Raw genomic sequence first — 22,557 nt, forward strand, 5'->3', positions numbered from 1 at the left:
CCTTGATGATATTTACCTTGACTGTCCACTGCCGATTTGGTAACAGTACTACTACTATCTTGCATTTGTAGCAAGCAATCATCATCCTGAAAGCACCACAAATACCGGATTTTATATCAAAGCGAGAGACGGAGGTGAAGCATATATGCGAACACTTCATGATTCTAGATCTAAAAGTTTAAATGCAATTCATTATTATTTATTATTTCATACAAAAGATATCAGACTAGTGAAGCAAATACTTTTGTGTTCTAAATAGATACAAGTTTGGTTAAAAGTGCAAACAAGCAATACACTTACGGTAATTATATTGTTGACATCAAACGTCTCATCAAATTCCATTTTCCCGCTGCTATTCCGGAAGTACGACCGGCTAGAGGTTCGCCGAGACTGACCGCGGATCACTTCGCAAGAGGCCGACAGTGAGTCTCGGCGTACAGACATCAGTCCACCTATCTACGTCCATGATGGGATGATATGTTCATGGGGAGGTTGGTTCAATTGACGTGAGAAGTCAGTTTCACTCACGCGGGAGATAGAGCCAAAAAATGTGGCTTTTGGTCAAAATCGCCAGCCCTTTTCCCCATCTCCCATTGCAGAAGTCATGTGTTTAAAAAAGTAGAATTCTTGAGACCAACTGTTTGTGCTTTGTTAAACTTTTTGCAGAAATCCCGTTCAAAGTGTAAACAGTGAATTTTAAAAGAGCATCTTTGTCTACCGTGGCAGATGTAATTTGATTGCTTTTTACCTAACAGTTCCCCTATAGATCTTCAGTCATGTTCAACAGTGGCAGAAGAAGCATAACCAAGTTAAAGCGAAAAGAAAAGCAATATGTTTTTTAAGAGCTTTATTTCAACATTTAAATAATTTAATTTATAGGTATCTGGTCCTGGTCCTGGAATGAAAGCAGACTGGTTGATCTTCCAACTATGACCCCATTCGCCTACAACTTGATTTCGATAGATTTGAGCAAGTCTTAGTTTGGAGGTTTTACTGTTTAATGATATAATTATTTCCCTTTCATTCACCTTCTTCCCCCTACATACACAGAGAAACCCACCAAAAAAAGTGAAATGTAAGAGATATATCACCATTCCTAACAAATATCAGGATTGTTTTGTCATGGAGTCATCTTCAAAGAATTAGAGAATGAAGATTTTTGACATGTTTATGTGACTTTTTTGTGAGCAACAAATAAATTAATATTTGGGACTTGGTAACCTTACAGACAGATAGCAACCAGATAGTGGGGCGACTTATGCAGATACGAGATTATATAAAACAGGCATCAGCCATGATGGAGTCTCTGCAAAAATCAGGAGATGCAGTGAGTTTTTGTGGATGCCTGTGTGTATATTTTTTATCTTAACCTATGGTTATCATTGTGGTTTAAGAGACTGTAAAAATGTGCACCTGTGTGGGAAGTGTGCCTGAGTGTTCTGTGTGTGTTGAGGAGGTGGGTGGGTAAGATGTTGGTGTGCAGTCAATTTTTTTCACTAAGTACTAAAGTATACCATTCTACCTGAACAAGTCAAGTCAAATTTGAGATACCATATCATCAAAAAAAATAAATTGCACATGAATAAAACACCCAGGGAAACTATCACTAGATGCAATGAACGCTTTCCAGGATACTTTGCTGTACAATAAGTTGTGTTCTGTTATAAAAGTGGGGCACTTAATAAGTTTTCTCCTGTTATGGATATGTGTATTTATCATTCCCTGTGTTATAATTTATTTAGATGTTCATCTTATTTTTTAATGGCTGTGTCATCCCTTCTTGATAGCTCTCTGTGATATAGCCTTGGTTGCTGGCACGACATAAAACTCCACAACTCAACCTCCTTGATGGCTGTTGAAATGAACTTTTTTCCCAAGTGAATATGTCCAGTCCAATTCAAAATAATAAGTCCCAAAAATAAAATATTTGGTTAAAGAGAGAGAAAATAAAATCCTTAGACAGACCCCCTCCCTTGCTATTTGATCATCCTCCAGCTGCAACATGCAGTACATCAGCGCTAAGTTTACAACCTATGTGTAGTTTGTTATGTATTTAACCCCATGGTCACTCCTTAATAGATTTTGTTGTTCAAACTATTTTTAAATTATCACCAGTAATGTTTTTTTTTATTTAGGGAAATGCTGAAGACCTGGCAAAGGTTGGCAGGCTGATAGCCAACCTCCGAGAACAGGAGCAAGGCTATCTGGGCCTACTTCACACCAGTCTTGTAAGTGATGTCTTGTTTGTCACTTAACTGCTACATGTAAGAAGTTGATTTGCTTTTATACAGTCTGAAATGTAATTTTTGTGTACTTAATATTTCTTTAACATGTAGTTTCTGTTGACTAACCATGCCTCGTTATTTTGCTTATAATAGTTTATCATCAAGTTAGGTTATTAAAGTATACTGGACTCTATTTACAAGGGAAGAGGTAACCTTTTCTTAAATAAGAAGAGTTCCATTTACACAAATGTTTGGTTTACAGCTGATTTTGTTTTTCACAAGTTCGACCTCTCTGCAGGTTGTCAGAAGCGAAGGAGCAGAAGGGGGTGATGGTGATTTGACAACACGAGAGGGGGCCGTTAGGGGAGAGTCTGACTCTGAAGTGGAGCTTGAGGTGGATTCTAATGCATCAGAGACATCAGTATGTCTTTGAGTGTCTTGGTGTTAATAAATTACAAGAATGATAACAATAAACTTCATTGTAACAACATTTTGTAGCATACCTAACCCTAACCCAGATCTATGCATCTGCAAAAAATTTGAAATAGGATAACAGCATGTCACTTGACATAAATGTGTAGTTACCATTTGTAAAATTGGAAGTTGTTTCCAGATAAATCACTGTGATTGTGCTTTGACCTCACATTGGGGTTTGTTTTGTTGTTTTTTTTTTCAAGTGGGGGGATTTGGTAAAAATGGGCCATGTTCAGAAAATAGTTTTGGGGATCTTATTTTGAGTATAAGAGAAAGATAGCCTATGATAGATGATGATCTGTCCTTAAAGTGCTGCTTGTCGACTGATAACAAGTATGTCTGACTGGAAAGTAGAGGTAATATGCCTAAAATTAGCAGTATTACTAAAAAGCGTTTAAAAATGATGATTAATTTCCCCTGTTTAGCTGCATGTTTTCAGTAACTATCTTGCTTCTTAAATATAGCATTTGTTTCCAGTTAATTTGCCATTTGAAAAGACGTGGTTCATAGAGCCTATTTGTTACATATACACACCACAATTGATCTGTGTTTTGGATGGCAGATGGTTCAGAATAAACATCCTTTTGTTCATTGTACTTAATGTGCCCTTGAACATTAAGAAAGAAGTGTACTTTCACTGCAATAATTGTTACCAGATTAATGCCTAATTTAGACGTGTTGACTGTTCCTATACCTTGTAAGTGCTTACACACTGCTCTTGTCCTGTTGCACAGGAAAGCTCATCATCATCATCCTCACGCCCCCGCATTGAAGACAAGCTTGGGATAAGTGATGAAGATAAAGACTCTGATGATAATTCTAAAGAGGAGGACACAGCATTGGACAACACTTTGATTGCTGGTGGCAGTGGTGGGGCATCAGCTGCCCAGCTTCTGGCCGCCCGCAATGTTGCCGAGACTTTGAATCACCTCACACAGGAGGTGGGAAATATTCTTCTTTGCATCCATGTTTTTGTAGATATTGGTGTGTTGCTAGAGTGTTTAACTCATTCCAGGTACTTCGCATTCCTGTGATTGACCATTTGACCTATTAACCTACAAGAAGAACAACCATTGGTTAAAGAGTATTTTTTTAAACATTTCTTGCCATTGTTTGGTTGTTGGAATCCAAATCCATAAAACCAGCAACCGTCACAAACATGGCACTTTATCAACTGAGTCATTACCTATTTTCTAACATAACAAAATACCTAAAGCGGAACAGCAATTATCCGGTCTTCAAACCATGTATAAGGTTATCTGGGATCGCCTTAGAAAGAAACCTTCTAGACATCGCAAGATTGCCATGATTTTGCAACCAAGAATTCTGACCAATCAAATGTATACTACTTGTGTCACAGCTTGCATTTTCCTTGTCAATGGGTTTCTGAAAATCGTTCTAAAAGGATTGAAAGTATAGCATCAGTCCACCAGCCAGACAATCCCATTAGACTTAATCCAATGCAGAGTACTGATTCCAAACACTCTCCCTCCCCTTTTTCCAAATTCCAACGACTGCCATTTGTCAAGAATTTTTTTCAATTTTTCTTGGAAAAGATTGTGTTGGGGTTGCACCTTCCATGTAGGTGATGCCTTGTTCCAAATTAATTCAGTTGGAGTCCACACCTCAAGGTTGTGCTGAAATGTCGGGACCCAGTGCGGAAGTGAAAAAAAAAAGAGTTGTTTTGTCAAGTGCTACGAAACTGCAAATTGTTGAACGTACCGAAAAAGGGGAATCAATTGCTAAGCTTCCATTGGAATTTGATTTCGGAGATCAAACAGTGCATGATATTGTTTGAAAGAAAGGTAAACTTTATAAGTTCGTAACTTCATCTGATACATTTAACGGGATGAGTGTATGCAGGACAACAAAGGGTTCAAAACTTGACAATCTGGATAGAGCTGTGTTTGAATAGTTCAAACAAAAATGCACCAAAGGATGTCCTGTATCCGAACCATAGCTGCTCAAAAAAGTGAAATGGTTTCACATTGAGATGAAGATTCCTGAACCATTTGCTGTGTCTCAAGAATGGCTGCAATGTTTCAGATCTCGCCATATAATTAGACAGTTTTATATCCAAGGTTAGAATCTAAGCGGTGACTGATGCTGCTCTCTTAGTAACAGAATTTTAATGACTTTTTGAGTCTTGTGATCTTTTAATTTTAACAATTCCTAAAGGTACCAACAGTTTTTTCCCCTACTTATTCATTTATTTATGCACAATCTTATGTTTTTTTACGCTATTCTACTTGAGAGAAATTTGTATGCAGGGATGTGAAGTGCCCAAAATGAGCTAAAAAGAAATTTTCTAATATAATGTTATGCTGGGCTCTTCTTAGGACATGGGGTCACCTAGAGCGTGTTTCAGCCGATCGACATCGGTGGCGGACTCTGGTTGAGGCCTTATGTGCAACCTGATGCACAAAGAGGAATAGATAGATAGATAGATAGGGCTCTTCTTAATCTGAAGCGATATTATTTGCCTTGTATAATGGGTACTTATTTTGAGGGTTGACAAAATATCAATGACCTGTTATTGAAGCATCATACAGTAATGCCTGCTTGTTTTCAGAGAGAAGACCCTGTTGGAGCTACTGGAGGCTGTGATGCTCTCACTGCTCAGCAGAGACAGCAGCTCATGAAAATAATGATGGAAAAACAGGAGCAGGTGAGAGAGCAGAGATGGAAGTGGAGTGGCTTGTGGGAGCATATGCTTGTATGTGGCTGAGTAAGCAAGTGGAAGAGAGGGAGAAGTGGAATGCTTTAGCTTGGAGACTAAAAATATACTTTTTAAGGAAAAGGAAATGGTAATTTGAGCTTAAATGATAGATACTGATATTCTAAATCGTTAACAACAGCCATTTACTTAAAATTGCATTGAAAACACAGCTACATGGCAGTACAAAGAGGCTGCCATGTTTTGTTGTCAATTAATGTCAGCCAACTCAGTCACATTTTCCAAAAATGCAGTCATTGAAACACTAGTATTGTAGATCTGGGGATCATTCCATACAGTTTCAAATCTGAGTACACCAACAAAGAGCTGGGAAAGTGGAGAAGACTAGGATTTCAGATAATGCCTTTCTTGTCAAGTGGCATCATCTTTATCACAAATTAGGATCAGCTTTATTATCCTTCACAAAAGAATAGGAAACATGGCTGCCTCTGAGAACTGGCACACAGCTGTCTTTAAGACATGATTGTAAGTAAACAGTTTGTTTGAAACTCAAAATTTTGAGTGGAAACAATTCAAAATGTCGGCATGTACCATTTAAGCCCAACTTGCCATTTCCCTTGCCTTTCCATTTAAGTTGTGCTGTGAGCAATTGCTTGTTTGGCCTTTTATGTGCATGGTGAGCAGTATTTCTTTGTAATTTTATTCCTTGCAGTAGAAAATGCAATAACGTAGCCTTCTTCCAAAGTATGCTGTGCCCTTACATTCCTGTCTAGTTCACTTCATATTTACATATGACCTATTTTTTTCAATTCTTTTCTTATGCCCTCAGGTTTTCATTCCTTGAAACATTTGTAATTTGGCTCTCATTCCTTTTCTGTCTCTGGTCCTCTCACCTGGAATGAAATGTCACTCCTTATTTACTCAAAACCCACTCTCTTCTTTCAGTGTTTGTAAAATCTTGTCTTTTCCTTCTGCAGTAGCATGTGTTTGCAGGTGTGTAGGTATGAATGCACACATGTGCTTGAGTTTTTTTATGTGTACACCATGAACTGCTATAACAAAGAGGGCTCTTTATAGATTTATTTTCATTATTGTCATCATCATCCTTGTTATCATATAATCCTGCAGTGGCATGGAGGTATGATGTGTAGTTCAAAGGATGGAGTTGGGATGACAAGCAAACTCTTGGCTGTGGATTGCATAAGAAATAGTGTGGAGACGACACATGTATTGAAGATGAAGCTCTATTAGGGTGTAACATGTTGCAGCTGCGGATGCTCCAGAAGAAGCAGGATGAGCTGTTGGCAAAAAAGCAGGAGGCAGAGATCCAGCTTCAGCAAGCTCAGGCACGAGACAATCAGGGTTAGTGAAGCTGTTATTGTGGAAATGTTACTTTCCTTTTTGTTTAGATGATCAGAGTGTGGTATGGGGTGAGAGTGTGTGTGAGCCAGCTTTCTTCCAGCGGAATATGGGTCTGGTCAATATCAGTACTCCACTGACCAGTGATTCATTTGGATCAAGAGCAGTTGTAGGCTGTAAGCACTTAATAGTCAGGTCGTCTGGTAAGTATCAAAAAAAGATCATTTACATTTTGTACTTTGTCTTCTCTTCCTATAATTTATTATTCTACTCTTCTACCACACTACTGCATGCATTATAGATTGTTGTGGAATAACCAGATATGTCCATCATAATGAGTGTCCAACTCCAGCTTCATTTTTTAAACATTAGCTTATTACCTTTGTCTGCCTCCTGGAGTTCTGGTTGCTGCGTCTTAATGTCTGATATTCAAAACCAAAAATAACTTCAACTAAAGTCAGAGATTGAGAAATGAAACATCTGTTAATAAAATGCTATCACATGTTGTCTCTCTTGTTGGGTTTTCAGCTCGAGCAGCTCTTGCAGCCATGGAAGCTGGGCGATTGGCATTAGAAGAGGAGGGGGCATTTTTGGACCAGGTTGAGGGCCAGCTGAAGTCCAATATTGTAGGCTACCCAGAGTCAGAGGACGATGAAGCATCTAATGCTCGTGAAATGGATGCATTGACAGAGCTGCAGCGTCAGCTGAGCTACCTTAGGAATGAATTTTCAGCTGAGGTTTGTTTGCTTGTAACAAGACTTGGGTGATAGCAATTTGTTTTTGAAGTGCACCAGTGAATTTCCATCATTTGGTACTTTCATTGTTTTGTTTCAGGGATTTTTGGTTGTTTTTGTTTTTTGGGGTTTTTTTTTTTTGAGGGGGGGTTGTGTTTTTTTGCTGTTGTGTTGTGGATTTTGGTTTTTTTGTCATGCTTGGGTTTTTAAATGATATAGCTCTCATAGGGTTGGAGGGCAAGTTATGGCCGGCTACAGTTAACAATGGCAACAAACTCTCTACTGTTGATGGCTAATTTGAAATGCATTAGTAACAAGTTATTAACTTCGTATAGATGTCTGTTTCATTTATTAAGTCAACTTACCCTCTCACCATTTTAGCTTTTTTGTGGGGAGGAGGGGTAGTTTGTTTTCAGGAGTTGCACCTGTGTGATATATGTTGATGCCTTGTCACATGTTGTACTTTGAGTGACTTAGATGTTTAATAAAGAAATTATTGCAGTAGAAATGATAAGTATTTGCATGAAAACTAGCCATGTAAAGTTATTTTAAACAGTTCCAGAATTTATCTAAAATCATAGTGTTGATATAATTATAAGTGTTCTAAGTCCACCGCCAATAAATTGCCAGACTATCTGTTATTTAAAGTTATACAAGCATAACTTTTTTTTTTTAAAAGAAGCTGTCAGGTTGATTTTCTTCATGTTTAGCGCTCCGAAAATAGATCCCGCAGAAATACAGAAGGTGTAGCAGGAGGCGGTGGGAGTAGTGCTGCTGGTGGTAGTGCAGGAAGCCTGTCTGTGATAGGACAACAGCAGCAGCTGGAGGACAAACTGCAGGACCTACAGCAGAAAAAGGCAACCATGGACCACCTGTTGCAGCAGCTACAGACCTTGCGTTCTCATCGAATGCAGGTTCTCAACAATGGTCTGTAGTATTCAAGGGCCTTTTCTCTGTGCTTTTCCTTGCAACATGCTTATATGAAAGATTAATCACTTATCATTGTTGTCTAGTCAGTTGATTGTAAGTTTTGATTTACATCACATTATTAAAAAAATAAAAACATTTTCTCTTGGTTGTCATAAAGTATATATTTTTTCCCTTGCAGAAGCAAGTACCACACATCAGATGTCTGCTCAACAGCCATTAAGGCTTGCACTTCCATCTCAGCGACAGGAACAGGTGGCATCAACAGCAACAGCAAGCTCACCCTATCGATTGCATGATGGCTATGGTTTGGACATTTCTTCTCTCCTATCGATACCAATGATGGCAGCTGAGGGTTCCACTGGCCCAGGGGCTGCTAACATAGACCTTGATAGTATTGGGGTGGATCAGGGCTCACTTCTGTCTGTGAAGGAAGCTCAAGAAAAGCTGCAGTAAGCTCATGTTTCCTCATTTCGGTATTGCATTGTGATGGCTGTATTTGTCCTTGTATTTTCAAAACACTTTAGTCCAGACATTTCTCTGTATGTTTGCATGTCCAGGCAAAAAAGTGTAAAGTGGGATTACAGACTTGCTTTCAGACAAATTTTTTTTAGATCTCAAGTGATTTTTATATCAGAATTAGGATATTAGCTTTTCGTTGCCCCATATTTAAGGTGGGAGTTTAACTTGCTATGGGATCTTTTATGCATTTTTCCCTCCTCACCAGGAAACTTCAAGAGGTACGGCAGCGTCTCAACCAGTTGCGTGATCTTGTGCAGTATTATCAGAAGATGAAGACACAGCCAGGCAGTGAGGAGGTTGAGAAAGATGAGGGTCAGGATGCAGCCATTGGCCTCACCGATGCTGGTGAACAAGCTGAGAGACAGTAAGCAGGCTTATCAGCAGTAGCATTCATAAAAGTGGAAAAAGTATATGTGTTTGCCTTTCCCAGTAAACAAGTATGAACACTTTCATTGCTGTATCAACCCTTACCATCCCCATTACCACCCCCACCATTCTCCCTATACCCATGCACAAGGTAACTACAGATTGTAAGTTTTATGGTCCTTTCAGTTATACATGAAATAATACTGTTGTTCTCTTCTAACCCTTACCTGCTTTTTCAGGTCAAGTCAAGGCGGGGATGGTAGCAGCTTTGGTCACCCATCTCACTCAGCTTTCCTGCAAATTTCGGGGGCAAGACCAATATCTGGTGAACAGTCTGATGAAGACAATGCTTCTTCTTCAGATTCAGAGGATCAAGATGGGGATCTCAGGGCATGGGACTGTGATCCTGAAGTACAGGAAAAGATACGGTGAGGCCAGGCATTTGTCAGTGCTACATTATGAGGGTTGCTACTCTTGGCCATTGTTACCTTTTTATTAGTTTACTTTTGCATTTATTAATATTATTTCATTTTGTAGCATGATATCAGTAGGGCTTTATTGTGGTGATGATACTCTATTTTGTTTTGTCTGCTTTATAGCATTCCTAATGTCAGTATGTGCATATATCCATTTGTTTGTTGTGTATGTGTTTTGGTGTGCTGTCCCAATGCTCAACAAACCTATTTGATATCTGTTATTATGACAGCAAGTTGATGAAAGCAAAAGACAAACTGCGAAACCTGCAAGGCTTGATAGCTGACATTGAAGGCATGCCTGGTGGAGAAAAGGATGTGGATGAGATGTGCAAGGCACCACGCCAGAGGACTGCCCCATCCACAGCACCCGATCATCAAGATGCAGGCAGCGCTAGTGTGGCCAATCTGTCTGTCAGTGAGGGGGAGATGGCATCGGATATTGTACCTCCTCATGATCGGTGAGATGGGAGTGGATAAATCCAAGTTAAAACATCACAAGCTTCTCATATGGCCAGCTTTTGCTGGCAGATATTAAAAGGCAAAAAACCAAATAGGGGGAGTTGTCATTAGGATTTGGAAAGGAACTTGTAAATTTTGCAACAAATAGAAAAAATGAACACAGTATTTATATTATAGTCTCTGTGTGTGTGTGTGGTGAGGAGAAGAGCTCAACTTAACTGCTATCAAATCACCCATCATACTATAAGATACACTCAGCACTTATCTCTTATAGCATACTATTTTGTTATCTGTGAAGATCCTACATTTTTGGCAGGACTGGAACTGGAGAGGGGCATTTACAACAGCAAATGCAGGAGTTGGCACGGCTACAAGAAGAGCGACATCGTTTGCTTGCCCTGCAGGACCAGCTCAAATCTCTACACGAGCAGTTTCATGAAGTTAGTTATAAATTTTCATCAAGTAAATGCTCCTCCTTCCCCTATTGTTTTTTTAGAATATTTTTGAGACAGAACATTTTGCCATGAGTAAATAATTTTGTTTGTACCAAAAAATAAAGGAGAAATTTACTGAAAACACTTTCAGTTTGTAATTAAGATCATAAACTACTGTGCTATGCATTTATTTTCACACACTTCTGGCACATTTGCATAATAGAGACTGGCAATGAGTGTAAATCATGTCGATTTTGGTGGGTACACAGTATTAAAGAAAATTTTCTGTGGTCAGGGGGAAAGAAATTCAGAGTCTGAGGTCAGAGCTGAGGAAGGTGTCCGCAAAGGTCCAGGAGATCAAGCAGCCAGTAGTGCTTCTGTTGTCACATGTGAGTGCTCTTTATTCTGTTGAAGAACAACATATTCATCTCTGTCTTTTAGGATCTCTCGAGCTAAAGGATGTAAGTATATTTATGCTTTGTGATATTTCAGATAAAGGTCAGAACAACATGAGATTTATGAAGCTGCAAACAGTAAGCATAAGTATACATGTGTATATGTATGTGCATGAACAGGAATAGCTTAAAGAGAACTCAGCTTTAGAGTGAGTTAATTTTAATGCTTTTATTTTATATGCAGTTGCTTCCAATGATGAGTTGTACAGCAAAATGCGAGACCAGCGCATTCAGCGTGAAGAACTACGTTCTAAAAAGAAGGAACTGGAAGCTATCATGAAGAAAGACCAGAACAGACGTCAGTACTTTCGGAACCAAGACAATCAAAGTGACACAGTGTCTTACTCTACAGGAACTGATGCCTTTGGGTCAGCACCCTTTTAATGGATCGGTTCTTTAAGATCTTTTTAATCAAAGCAGTTTGTTTGATGCTACTGATATTCAGAACAGTTTTAGCATTAAATATAAAAGGCAGTTAGATGTATTAATGTTATTTGAACTGTTTCATGTGTTATAAACAGATTACTTTTGGATTTTATCTACATAATAAGTTACACCTTGACTAACTGTTCTTTCTTTATTACTAACAGAGCAAGTGCTAGTGCTGATGCTACTATGGCAACTTGGGGAGGTTCAACTGTTGATAATCTTGAGAACATCACTGAGGATGAGGATGGACAGGAGGGAGCAGCTCCAGCTAATGAAGATGACGGTTTGTAGCATTACAACTTTCATGCAGAGGATATTTACATTTTTCAGATTTTGTTTGGTGCAGTCAATGCTGTTCAGGACTAAACAGAAATGTTGCCTCTTCTTCAAAAGCATTCTTTTCTTGTTGATTTTTGTAATCAGCTGAGTGGGTTCACTTATATTTTTAGGTATTGAGAAGAAAGCAAAGCAGATAGTTGGAAATGCTTAACAAAATGAGTGGACAAGAAAACTAAGGGAACAGAAGACATGCATATGCCGTTAAGAAGACGCAGTGCAAATTTGAAGTCTTGATACTTTAATTCTTAAAAAAAAAATATATATTTCTAATGTCGAAATAGATATGCTGCAAAGTGTAACTATAAACCTGTGAGTAGAAGTAAAATAGAAAGTAAAGCATAGCTACTACATAGCTACTCTGTTCAGGTGGGTTCTGCTATTGAGAGTATGTGTGCATGCACAGAGATACATACTTTTGTTCTTTATTAGGGTATCCTAGTGATGGAATAGTCCAAGTTGAAGAAGAAGAGGAGGAAAATGATGACACTGACAATGGCACTTACACAATTGATGCAGATGCTCGTCAGCGTCGTCAGGCTCGTCTGTTAAGTGCTCCGCAAGGTCTTGGAGCTCGTCCAAAGACCAGCAGAGGGCACAGGGGATTCCCCCAACCTATTAGACCAGGTAAACAGTTCTACTTTTTATGCACTTAGACTTGTGTTCACATGATAAAAGAGAGGTTTTAGTGGCTTTATGTCCCGTTGAGTTGAGACAATGGAAAACGCATTTGAAAACAGCATGATTTGACACTGTAGTGATTAAATTTAATGAGTTGAGAAAGCACTTGTTAAAATTGTTCTAGAAAGTCGAAATTAGGATTGTAGATGACAATTCTTCCTGTTTTGAAGTTTTACGTTTTTGAAGTGTTAGCATTAATAGATGCTGGTACTACACAGAAGACAAAATTGCTATGGTGAGTTGATTCTAGTAAGGCAGAAGGGTTATTATCATTTACATCAATTTTTGTATACATTAATGCCACCAGTCCCTTTGCATCTTGCTCATGCAGGCTTCGTGAAGGAAATTCATGGGGTGTGTATGTGTGTGTGTGTATATATAAACACACAGTGCATTCATAGTGTATGCTGGGCTTCTGTTAGTTTCTAGGAAGAATATCAAAAAGTCTGAAAATCAGAGTTGGAAGCATGCCAGTGTAGAGGAAGAGAGAGCTCCAACCCGAAAAGCAAAACAAACATTTTCCAAGAATGTGGAAAACTCATCCTCTGTGGAGAATGAAAGCACCCGGTCGCCTCTTCAGCAGTTCCAGAAACAGTTGGAAAGAATGTCAGCAATGTGTCAGAACTTAATGCAAGAACAGCCTGCTGTTTTATCAAATAGATTGCAACAGCAAAATTTGTTACAGTCACAATTAGCAACTCTTTCACCTGTTGGTAAGTAATTTGCAGTTCAGCACTTAGTTCTGTGTTTTTGCAGCATTATCTTGAAAGAGTGAATCTTTTGCAAATGCCCTCTCATTCAGAAGGTAGCACAAAGTCTGTTGACCTTAAGTAATTAAATGGAAGATAACAATGCTATAATAATGGAATTATGACAACTCTGACCTGAAATAAAAAACCCAGAGCAGCTGTTTGCATGAGTTCAAAAAGAATTTGACTTCTTTGCATGAGGTTTTGCATCTTTGTGTCAGACACATCTTTGTATTGCAGCAGAGGGCAATCTCCCTGCACCCAATGATCTGCAGTCACAGCTGATGCGAGAGTTACAGCAGCAGCAGCTTATGATGGCAATTAGTCAGTGCAATCAGCAGCTCATGATGCAGCAGTATGACATGCAGGCTCTCCAACGCCAGCTGCAGCAGCTGACAGGGCAAATGGCTGGCTTGCAGCAGCACATCCCCTCAACACTTCTCCCTGCTGCACCTGATCAACTTGTTCCCCAGCCTTTCACTACACACTCGCAGGTTGGTGCCAGAGATCACAACAGAAGGCAGGAGACTTGGAGATTTAACATTTAGCTACATCTGCATAGAACAGAATTTTGAAGTATCTTTAGATGATGCAGCTTGTAGCCTATATCCATAAGGACAAACTGATGAAAGGAGGCAAAGTTTACAGGAGGAAAGAAAAAAAGTTTATACTTGAGAAGTGCATTTAACAGAAAAGTTAGTGTTTCTGTCAATGATGAACATTTTGTTTGCCTCTATCCTTTGACTTCTGGCCATCAAGTAAATGAGAAAAGCATTGATATAAATGACAGCTCTCTTAGCATAATTGCCTAAGGACCATTCATCTTTAACTATGAATATTTTGTTGAAGGTGATTGCCACTCCATTCTCTGCACAGCTGTCTCCACTATCTAGCACATTGGCTGCTCATGTTCCCAATAATGTGGCAACCAGTGTGAATGTGCAGTCTTCAAGACAGACCACATTCACTGTCAACCCCAGCTTTCCAGGTTCCTTCCACTATGCCAATTCTCAACTTCCTGTGTCACAGGGTGTGCAGACAACCAGTGTAGATGGCTTCCCAAGTTCTAGTAAGTTCCATATGTTGTTGTCTTTTTGCCTTTCTCTGAGGAGGGAGAAAAGTGATTGTGTCTGTGAGAGAGAAGACAGAGACTAGACTACAATACAGAAAAAGTTGCTACCTTTTAAGTGCTAGAGGACATAGGCAAATAGTAGCTGTACCACAGATTTGAGCAGCAAACAGCTTTAGTGGTAGAGCAAGCTTAGATTTCTGTGTCATCTTCTTAACAGATGCCCTGTTTGTGCTACAACAGCTGAATACAGCGCTGACAAATATTAACAGTACCACAGTGGATATCTCACACTGTGGCCTTTGCTTTTTACTCATTCAATGAAGTGGGCTAATGGACACTACAGAAGATTACTAGCTATGCAAGACCAGAAAGAGTTTAAATTGTAGGAAACAATTTTTTCTGTGTTTACATTTATAAGGACTAGCGTGCTTTTTCTATTTCTGCAACAACCATTCTTGCAACTTAAAATACTTGAAACTTAAAGCTTCATTTTGTTTTTAATAGCAGATACAGATAAAATCCCAAGCAAATCCTCAAAAGAGCGAAGGGCTAGCATTGAAGCTAGCAATGGAGAAGGGTATAGATTGTCACAACCTTTCCAAATGTGGGAAGGTGCAGAGGGTGGCAGCCAGCCAGCCTTCCAACAAGAAAGAAATGTACCCAGGATGAACCTTCAAGCCTTTTTGAAATCACGGAGAAAGTAAGACCTTTTGTTATTAACATGGTAAAACATAGCATGACCTTTTTAAGTTTGTGGTACATTCTATACAGATCCTGATTTAAATAATTGCATTTATTCAGATTTTATCAAGATGGAGCTGGGATATTTCCTAATTTGGTTTATAAGTTGTTCTTAAAGTTTGGATGAAGCACAACTGATGCCAATAAATATTTGGAGTTACATATAGAATAGTAGAAAGCTCCAATCATCCTGTACAGTTATTCTGATGCTCCTTTTCCATTGAGGATTTTTCTCATTTCAGGAAGAGTTCAAAGAAATCTTCAGAAAGAATTCCTCAGAATCAACCAGGTGTGTTGCTGCTATCAGCATTAAATATTGCAATAATAATGCGCTAATGATTTGGTCTTGGTACGAAACAAGCATAGATACACATCAGAGATTTTCTATCAATTTAGTGAAGAATTAAAAGTGGTTTGCTCAGATTTATTATTTGGGATTTTGTGTGCTTGTGCACAGAATGGCAGGTTGCAGGTACAAGGCAGCTTGAACAGGATGGTAACTATAGACCGGGACTTAGTGCTGGCATCAGTGGCTTGGGGTTCAGCGACAAAGCCAGTGTCTCTAGCGTAGCTTCTAGCCAGATGGATGGAGCCGAGGGTGGCCAAGAGAACCAACCAGGGTAAGCAGAATCTGAATCTTTGCTGCAAATAAATAATAATGCAGATTGAAAAATTGGGACATCATGGTGTGGACAGACTTTCACAAAACAATAGGTGGGAGAACCAGAGAAGAGAAAATATCTTAATGTAACTATAGAACGATTATTAGCATACCTTCCTCTTGTCACAGACACACATCGACATTTGGTGAGCTGAATCTCTTTGAGGAACTGCGTGAAACCATTTACACAGAGGTAGCAACGCTCATTTCTAAGAATGAGAGCCGTCCACAATATCTCATCAACTTATTCCGAGAGCTTCAGAACCTGACAACAGATCTTATGAGGCAACGTGCCATCTTCTCTGTTCAAGAGATAGTGCAGAGCTCTCTCACCAGACAAGACCTTGGAAGTCCTGAGGTGAGGACAGGCAGTGCCTTGTAACAATATGCAGTTTGCAAGTTGAGTCTCATTGGTTGCTGTGCAGTTTTTAAGTTTTCTTCAAAAGCATCACTTAAAAATGATTTCTCCCAAAATGTTTTATTCAAATTTTGAAATTTTTCTTTTTCTGGCAATAGACCTATGTGGGCTTATTTATGTGTGCACATGTATCTGTGTTCACTTATATATGGATTTGAAAATCATATGCCAATAAATTAACACCTTTTATAACTACATCAGTGTAAATACTTACTGTCTCTTTCTCACTCCATCCTTGCTTTGCCCTCACTTTTTCACATCACCACATAAGTCAGTCATATATGTTAAGTTTGGTGTAGATTGATTCCTTATTATTGTTTGATGCATCATTTTGTCCAAGTACAAGCTTACCTAAAAGGTATTAGTAAGAGAGCTTTTTTTTTTTGTAAATCAATGCTTAACATTAATCTGTTTGTAAAGCTGAGTGGAGCTTGAGTCTCGTGATAGTATTCACTATACTAGCTGGTGTTTGGAATCTGTTGTGTGAAAAGAGAGAGAACGTTTTGGGAGTCAGCCTTTGCAATTTGTGGCTTGGCCTTTGTCATGGATTTGCGCCTGCCTAAATGAATACGATATGGCATAGAATGAAGAGTAAGGTGGACCATCTGATGTAGAATGATGAGCTCAAAATTAGAGTGCTTGGGTTATTTGGCTATATTATTTTTATGACTGTCCTAGCCTTTAGCATCTGAAAGTGTAGAATTGGTATGCAGGTGCTGATCTCCACATATTTGTTTTTATCCTTTCAAAGAGTATTGAATATAAATTTTAGTGTGGTCCATGATTGTAGCAGATCATGTAATTGGAGTCTTGCCAGAGAAAAACATGTCACAACCTAATTTCAGGGCTGGCAGCCATGGAAGACTGTGCAAGAGCCAGCTGTCAGTGAGATGACACCTAGTGAAAGTGTGGCCACTTCTGATGAGGAAGTAAAGGTGGGCTTAGAAATTCAGAGCCAGATTTTGATAGGATTTTTGTGCTCTGATTATAATGGTAATTTTCATCGTCTCTGTTCCAAGATCCCAACTCCAGTTGTCAGGTTATGTTGGCACTTTCAAAAAACAAAAACTGATAAAATAAGAGTTACTGTCAACTTGCATTTGACATTGGGGTAGCCAAAAGTATATGATTACTTTATAATTTATAATTTAAGTCTTCAGAAAACTTTGGTCTATGATTTCTTTATGAATTATTCTTACTCCTGCTGATGATTGCTAGCATATGTGGAGATCAGTTTCAACACACCATTTTCACATTTTCAGCATGCGCAAATGCATTAATGAAAATTAGTGCTGTCATTAGTTTGTTGCAGAAAATGCAAGATGATTTTTTTTAAGGGTAAAGCATGCAGTGATTGACTTAAATTCTAGCTTTTGACCTTACTAAAGGCTAAAGCCATTGTGAAAGCTTCAACATGTTCACAAGGTGTTGTTGTAACAGTTAGCCTGTAAGTTTAGAAGATGTGGTCTTGTTCTCTTTTTGCACTGAAGAAGTGAATTCTGACTGGTGTTCAAAGGCTTGTTTCTCTTTGACCTTACCAGGTGACATGACTATAGGAGATAATGGGCTACATTTGTTTGCTCACCATTGAAAGTTGACTCCCTGACAGTGATCTACATTCCCGTTTGCAGTACTTGGTTGTTCTGCATTGGCATCTTTCTCAAGATGAGAAATCATGTCTTAGTTGCAAGGGCATGTGACAAATGTTCAAAATATGGAGAGATTATGTCATCAGATAGCTCACACCCTCTGTGTATGTAGTGCACATCTTGTATTGTTTACCAGCCATGGAAGCTTCTGTCCAAGGAGCAGTGGATGCTAATTTGGCATGACAAACCTCCAAAGGTGTGATTCAAGTCTCAGGCGAGATTTTTGGTTTCCTCTTCATGCCATTACTTATTCTTGTCTAAACCCATCTATCCCAGTGTGATTGACGTCTGTTCTCATCTCCAATGAGTTTGTACTTAGATCTTAACACTCGGATCAAGAAGGAAGGGGATGTCCAGGTACACCCACACCCTGTAGCTCAGGTGGAGGAGGGGGAGTAGTTCCTTGTTCTTATTGTTTTACAGTGGCGGTTAACCTTGAACTCATTTTTCAATACTGATTTCTTCTTCACCTTTACTTACTAATGTGATGCTGCCAACTTTTGTGTTTCTGATGTCGCAGGCTTGAGCATAACTGCCTTCACCATTCTGTGGGACGGCATGATGGCATATTATAATGATAATAATGTGAGCTTATAACATGCAGAATTATGACCAAGACAGATCGCACTCTGTGCGCAGACTAATAATGATAAATGAAAGATAACAGCCAGTGAACAGTGAGGTACATATTGGAACACTGAACAACATATAGATTAGGTACAAGAGTAGAAGGTAAAGCAATGGATAAAGGATGTAGGTACTATAAATAGTGTAAGATGTATAAATATATAATATATAAATAGTGTAAGTGTTACATGATGGTTAGCATGATAGACAGTATTGCCAGGGTGTTAAGAATAGTAATTCAGTACTTGTCCCTTTAGGTGACACAAGCCCTGTCAGCTCTTCTTTATTTGCTTAAAGAGCCCCCAGATTTCAGCTGCAGAGCCCTTCACCTCTCTCTGCAGGCCCTTTTTTTGGCAGCATAGCATGCCAGAACATGCTAAGCAGATGGGCTGGTTTGCTTCTCTCCTGATTTGTTTATGATCATGTCATCTGGTAAGGTCAAAGAAGAAATGAAATTTTTATTGTAAATTCTTTCTTCTAGTCTTACCACAAGACATGTGACATGACATTGAGCTCCCTCCCCCAATCTCCCCACAGTTTGGTTGGGTAGAATATCAGTGGGGAAGTCCTTGTTCGTTGGCTTTTGCTGTTAGCTGCCTGAAGACCGTTGCTCACCTGACCAATAGAGCATCCTGTGTGCCAGGCACATGCTAGCTCACTATTGAGGAGTCAACTTACGATGATTGAAGAGCCTATTATTTCTTATGGTCATATCATCTGGTAAGAAAGAGAATTTACAATAAAAATAAAAAGAGGAAAGTTAACAGAAGTTTTGAGTGTTAAATTAGTAACATGATGATCGGACACAATGATGTATAGCAAAAAAACTAAAGATTTTGTGTGGAGAAAAAAGTTTCCAGATTCAGCGTTTGTTTAGGACACCATTTTTATCATGCTTTACATTGCTAGGCTGTAGTGACATTTCATTGTTGATTATTCGGAATTATCTACAGCCCAGCATGAGGCGGCATTCTGCACTCTTGGAGCAGCAGCAGAAGCAGAAATCTCAAGAAGCACGAGCAAACTGTGGCTCTCTCAAGAATAGCAAGTTTGATTACACTGAAGCTGCTGTCAGTACCAGCTCTGTATCAACACCAACCAATGAAGTCGGAGAATCACCCTTTTCTCGTGACTCACTTGGAGATACTGTCATTCACCTAGACAAGGTAAGACAAGACCCAGTCTGTGGCAGCAGATATAAGAGCATAGGTTTGTATTGGTCACTATATCCTTTTAAGATGGCCCAAGACAGTAGATTGCATGCTGGTGTTTGGTGCTTTGTGATGCCTTTATAGTCATGATACATGACATATTCTTTTGTAGCATGCTCTGATTTTGTTAACTAGATGATACGCTGAATTTGTTCTTCAGGCTTTGGCCAAAATGAGGCTTGAGATGCAACAGGCTGACCGAGTACGTGGAGAAAGAAGTAGGGGTGTTGTGGAGAATAGACCTGAACTGCTTTCTGAACTAGCTGGAGACCAGGGAAGTGAAAGTTCTGTATCGGACATGCCAGTGAGTGTTGATTTCCTTAGAACTGTACTAGCATTTGTTAGGGGCAGTTGTGTACAGCCTGGTAAATGCCTGCTGTTGATACTGTAGGAAGAGTAGAAATATTGAAAATGTAGAGTAGTCAAGTTTTCCGTAACTTAATGACATGAAGTATCTGATGTACCTAATTAGCACAGTGGGGTTTTTGGTGTGTGTGTGTTTTTTGATTTTGTTTTTGTTTTTTTGTTTTTTTTTAATAACTTTTTATGTCCAATTATAGAAAATTTGCAGTAAATCAATATAATAGAATAACATGTACATATATAATTAATCTCTAATTCATGATGGCTAGAAATTACCTAGAAAGCTTTCTGAGAGGACTTAATTCCATTTTGATCTTAAGATAAATGCAGATTTACAATGAGAGAGTTAATTTGCATTATTTATTTTTTATCTGCAGTATCCTCGGATTGACGCACAGGAGCTGGACCAGCAAATCAAGGGAATTATGGGACAGGTGATTCCTGTAGTCAAAGAGCACATCAATGATATTTGTTCCCCCCATTTCCTGGCCTATGTTCAGCGTCTTGTGCTGTCCTTGACCCGCCAACCTGGCCATTCACAAGAATTCTCCAGATTTTTCTATGGGCAGTTGTCTTCAATCCTGCAAGACTCTCTAGCCAAATATGAGGGTCGAAGGTTGGTACAGCAACGTGTTACTTGTGTTTGAAACTGTGGGGTATTCGTATCTGACACTTATAAGCAACAGACAGCAACTCTTCTTCAGTCCATTGCTTGCTATGATAACTCAAGTACCCTTTTCGCTGGATGGGCACTGGCCTGAGCACTGGTCAAGCATGCTAGTCATCAAGTAATGGAGACTCCCACTCTGTAGCCCTTGCTATTTTAAACAAAAGACATGTTTACATGCCGGGATGAGATGGTCCTGTAACATCAAGGGGATGTAAATGGTAAGTGTATTTTTGTGGGTTAGGTAATTATGCATACTTCTGTAAGTTAGTTTGTGTGCATACATGCTTGAATGCATAGATCTACATAAATCTATTGTTTTAATAACTGTAGGGTTCGTGAGTGTGGAGAAGACCTACTGTTGGATATGTCTGAAGTGCTGTTTAATGAACTGGCATTCTTGCGCATTATGAAAGACCTAGATGATCCCAGAGCTGTGGAGAAAATCAAGGGCAAGTCATGGTTCACAGTAAGTTTGTTTTTTTTTTTGTTTTGTTTTTTGGTGATATCAATCCATTGTTTTCATTTGACATCATTAGCTGTTATGGTCATGTCTGATATGGGTGCAAAACTCCATTTTATGCAACACCAATATGCTCATTGTCTTATGTTATAACATCAAGTGACATGGAGCACAAAGTTTTAATTGCATTGAACCAAAACTAAAAGTATCATGAAGCAGAAATAATATTCTAGCATATTCATCCGTATAGAGGGTTTGGCTTTGATCAGATCTTTGTGGAGTTTACTGTTGTGCAAGCAACAAAATGAAGTACAATGTAGCTCAAGCCAGAGAATCATTTGAATGAACTGTTAAGACTGAAAATTAAAAAAAAATCATCAGTAAAACTAACATGTAGACTTGTGTGCAAATAATGTCTGCCTCTGTAAACTTGTTTGTTCTCTTTTATTTCTTTTTTTTTTAAAATCTGTTCTACTCATGCTAATGTTGAATTTAATGTCGCACATTTACTGCTTCATAAATTTATTTATTTTGTAACACTCTTTTATGTCAGTATCTTTCAAAACCCAGTGGGTCTCTTGTCCATCATGCATGATGATTGCTAGAGGCGACATTCAGTGTTGTCAGCTTGCTGCTTAAAATGTCCGCTTAGGAAAAACAATGTATTTCTTGCCTGCTTGGTCTACTTTGCTGGTCTACATCACCTTTTTTCTAGTTTAATTTTCAGTCCAATAGTTTCATGTGGCATTTTTTGTTTTAATTAGGTCCCTCAGTTGTATTTAGATTATATTTTATTTTCCTTATGCAGTCATATTTGTTGGTATTTCATATGCATTTTATCAGTCTTTTATTTGAAAAGTTCTTTTAGCACAACAAAAATCACTTTGGTCTGTGAAAGTAATGATTAGCAATACTTTCTGCAGCCATCTACCATCAAAAACCCTCAAGCAGCCATGTTAGGAGAAGAATACACTTCTGCTGGCAATGAGAGTGACAATGAGAGTTCAGAAGAGGACAGGGACCATGGTGATGCCATCACAACACAAAATCTCAATGTTAATGGCCTGGATGAGGAGGAGGACCTGGGCAAGGTAAGGCAGAACTTCAGAGGGAGAAGGAAACAGTTACCTGAAGGTCTCTTTCATTTTGAGCACAAGGTTATGACTGTCAAGCTCGTGAGTTTCAAGTACACTTATCTTCGTCTTTTTGTGTGCAGGACCGGGATGATGAGCTAGCACAGAAGCTAGTTACACAAGGTGTTGATGAAAAAGATGAAGACACCAGTGATGTATTCTCTTCATCAGCATTCCACATTCAGCTTGCCATGAGTGAAACTAAGCCCTTCACAAGGTAAACTTTTGCCATGTTCTTTCAGGGTTTGT

General features: G+C 38.9%; 1 protein-coding gene across 3 annotated transcripts in view; it reads left to right on the forward strand.

Annotated features, from left to right (window-relative positions):
• LOC112558468 (pericentriolar material 1 protein-like) overlaps positions 1-22,557 on the forward strand; it is a 30,651-nt gene that overhangs the window by 3,745 nt on the left and 4,349 nt on the right. Inside the window, exons 5-35 of one of the 3 annotated variants that reach the window (XM_025228903.1) lie at positions 1,229-1,327; positions 2,136-2,228; positions 2,524-2,646; positions 3,434-3,640; positions 5,272-5,367; positions 6,645-6,738; positions 7,264-7,472; positions 8,180-8,396; positions 8,578-8,848; positions 9,124-9,282; positions 9,524-9,712; positions 9,991-10,218; positions 10,536-10,659; positions 10,949-11,042; positions 11,293-11,476; positions 11,699-11,820; positions 12,306-12,500; positions 12,977-13,267; positions 13,544-13,797; positions 14,153-14,372; positions 14,880-15,075; positions 15,359-15,405; positions 15,574-15,736; positions 15,907-16,135; positions 17,041-17,130; positions 19,425-19,637; positions 19,843-19,986; positions 20,423-20,661; positions 21,046-21,181; positions 22,099-22,266; positions 22,392-22,525. In XM_025228903.1, the coding sequence (XP_025084688.1) occupies positions 1,229-1,327; positions 2,136-2,228; positions 2,524-2,646; positions 3,434-3,640; positions 5,272-5,367; positions 6,645-6,738; positions 7,264-7,472; positions 8,180-8,396; positions 8,578-8,848; positions 9,124-9,282; positions 9,524-9,712; positions 9,991-10,218; positions 10,536-10,659; positions 10,949-11,042; positions 11,293-11,476; positions 11,699-11,820; positions 12,306-12,500; positions 12,977-13,267; positions 13,544-13,797; positions 14,153-14,372; positions 14,880-15,075; positions 15,359-15,405; positions 15,574-15,736; positions 15,907-16,135; positions 17,041-17,130; positions 19,425-19,637; positions 19,843-19,986; positions 20,423-20,661; positions 21,046-21,181; positions 22,099-22,266; positions 22,392-22,525 (5,228 nt within the window). The remainder of the gene's footprint in view (positions 1-1,228; positions 1,328-2,135; positions 2,229-2,523; positions 2,647-3,433; positions 3,641-5,271; positions 5,368-6,644; positions 6,739-7,263; positions 7,473-8,179; positions 8,397-8,577; positions 8,849-9,123; positions 9,283-9,523; positions 9,713-9,990; positions 10,219-10,535; positions 10,660-10,948; positions 11,043-11,292; positions 11,477-11,698; positions 11,821-12,305; positions 12,501-12,976; positions 13,268-13,543; positions 13,798-14,152; positions 14,373-14,879; positions 15,076-15,358; positions 15,406-15,573; positions 15,737-15,906; positions 16,136-17,040; positions 17,131-19,424; positions 19,638-19,842; positions 19,987-20,422; positions 20,662-21,045; positions 21,182-22,098; positions 22,267-22,391; positions 22,526-22,557) is intronic. The other 2 variants (XM_025228904.1, XM_025228905.1) reach the window with 2 other exon arrangements.

Source organism: Pomacea canaliculata, linkage group LG3 (assembly GCF_003073045.1).
Source record: "Pomacea canaliculata isolate SZHN2017 linkage group LG3, ASM307304v1, whole genome shotgun sequence".
In the NCBI taxonomy this organism is placed as follows: Eukaryota; Metazoa; Mollusca; class Gastropoda; order Architaenioglossa; family Ampullariidae; genus Pomacea; species Pomacea canaliculata.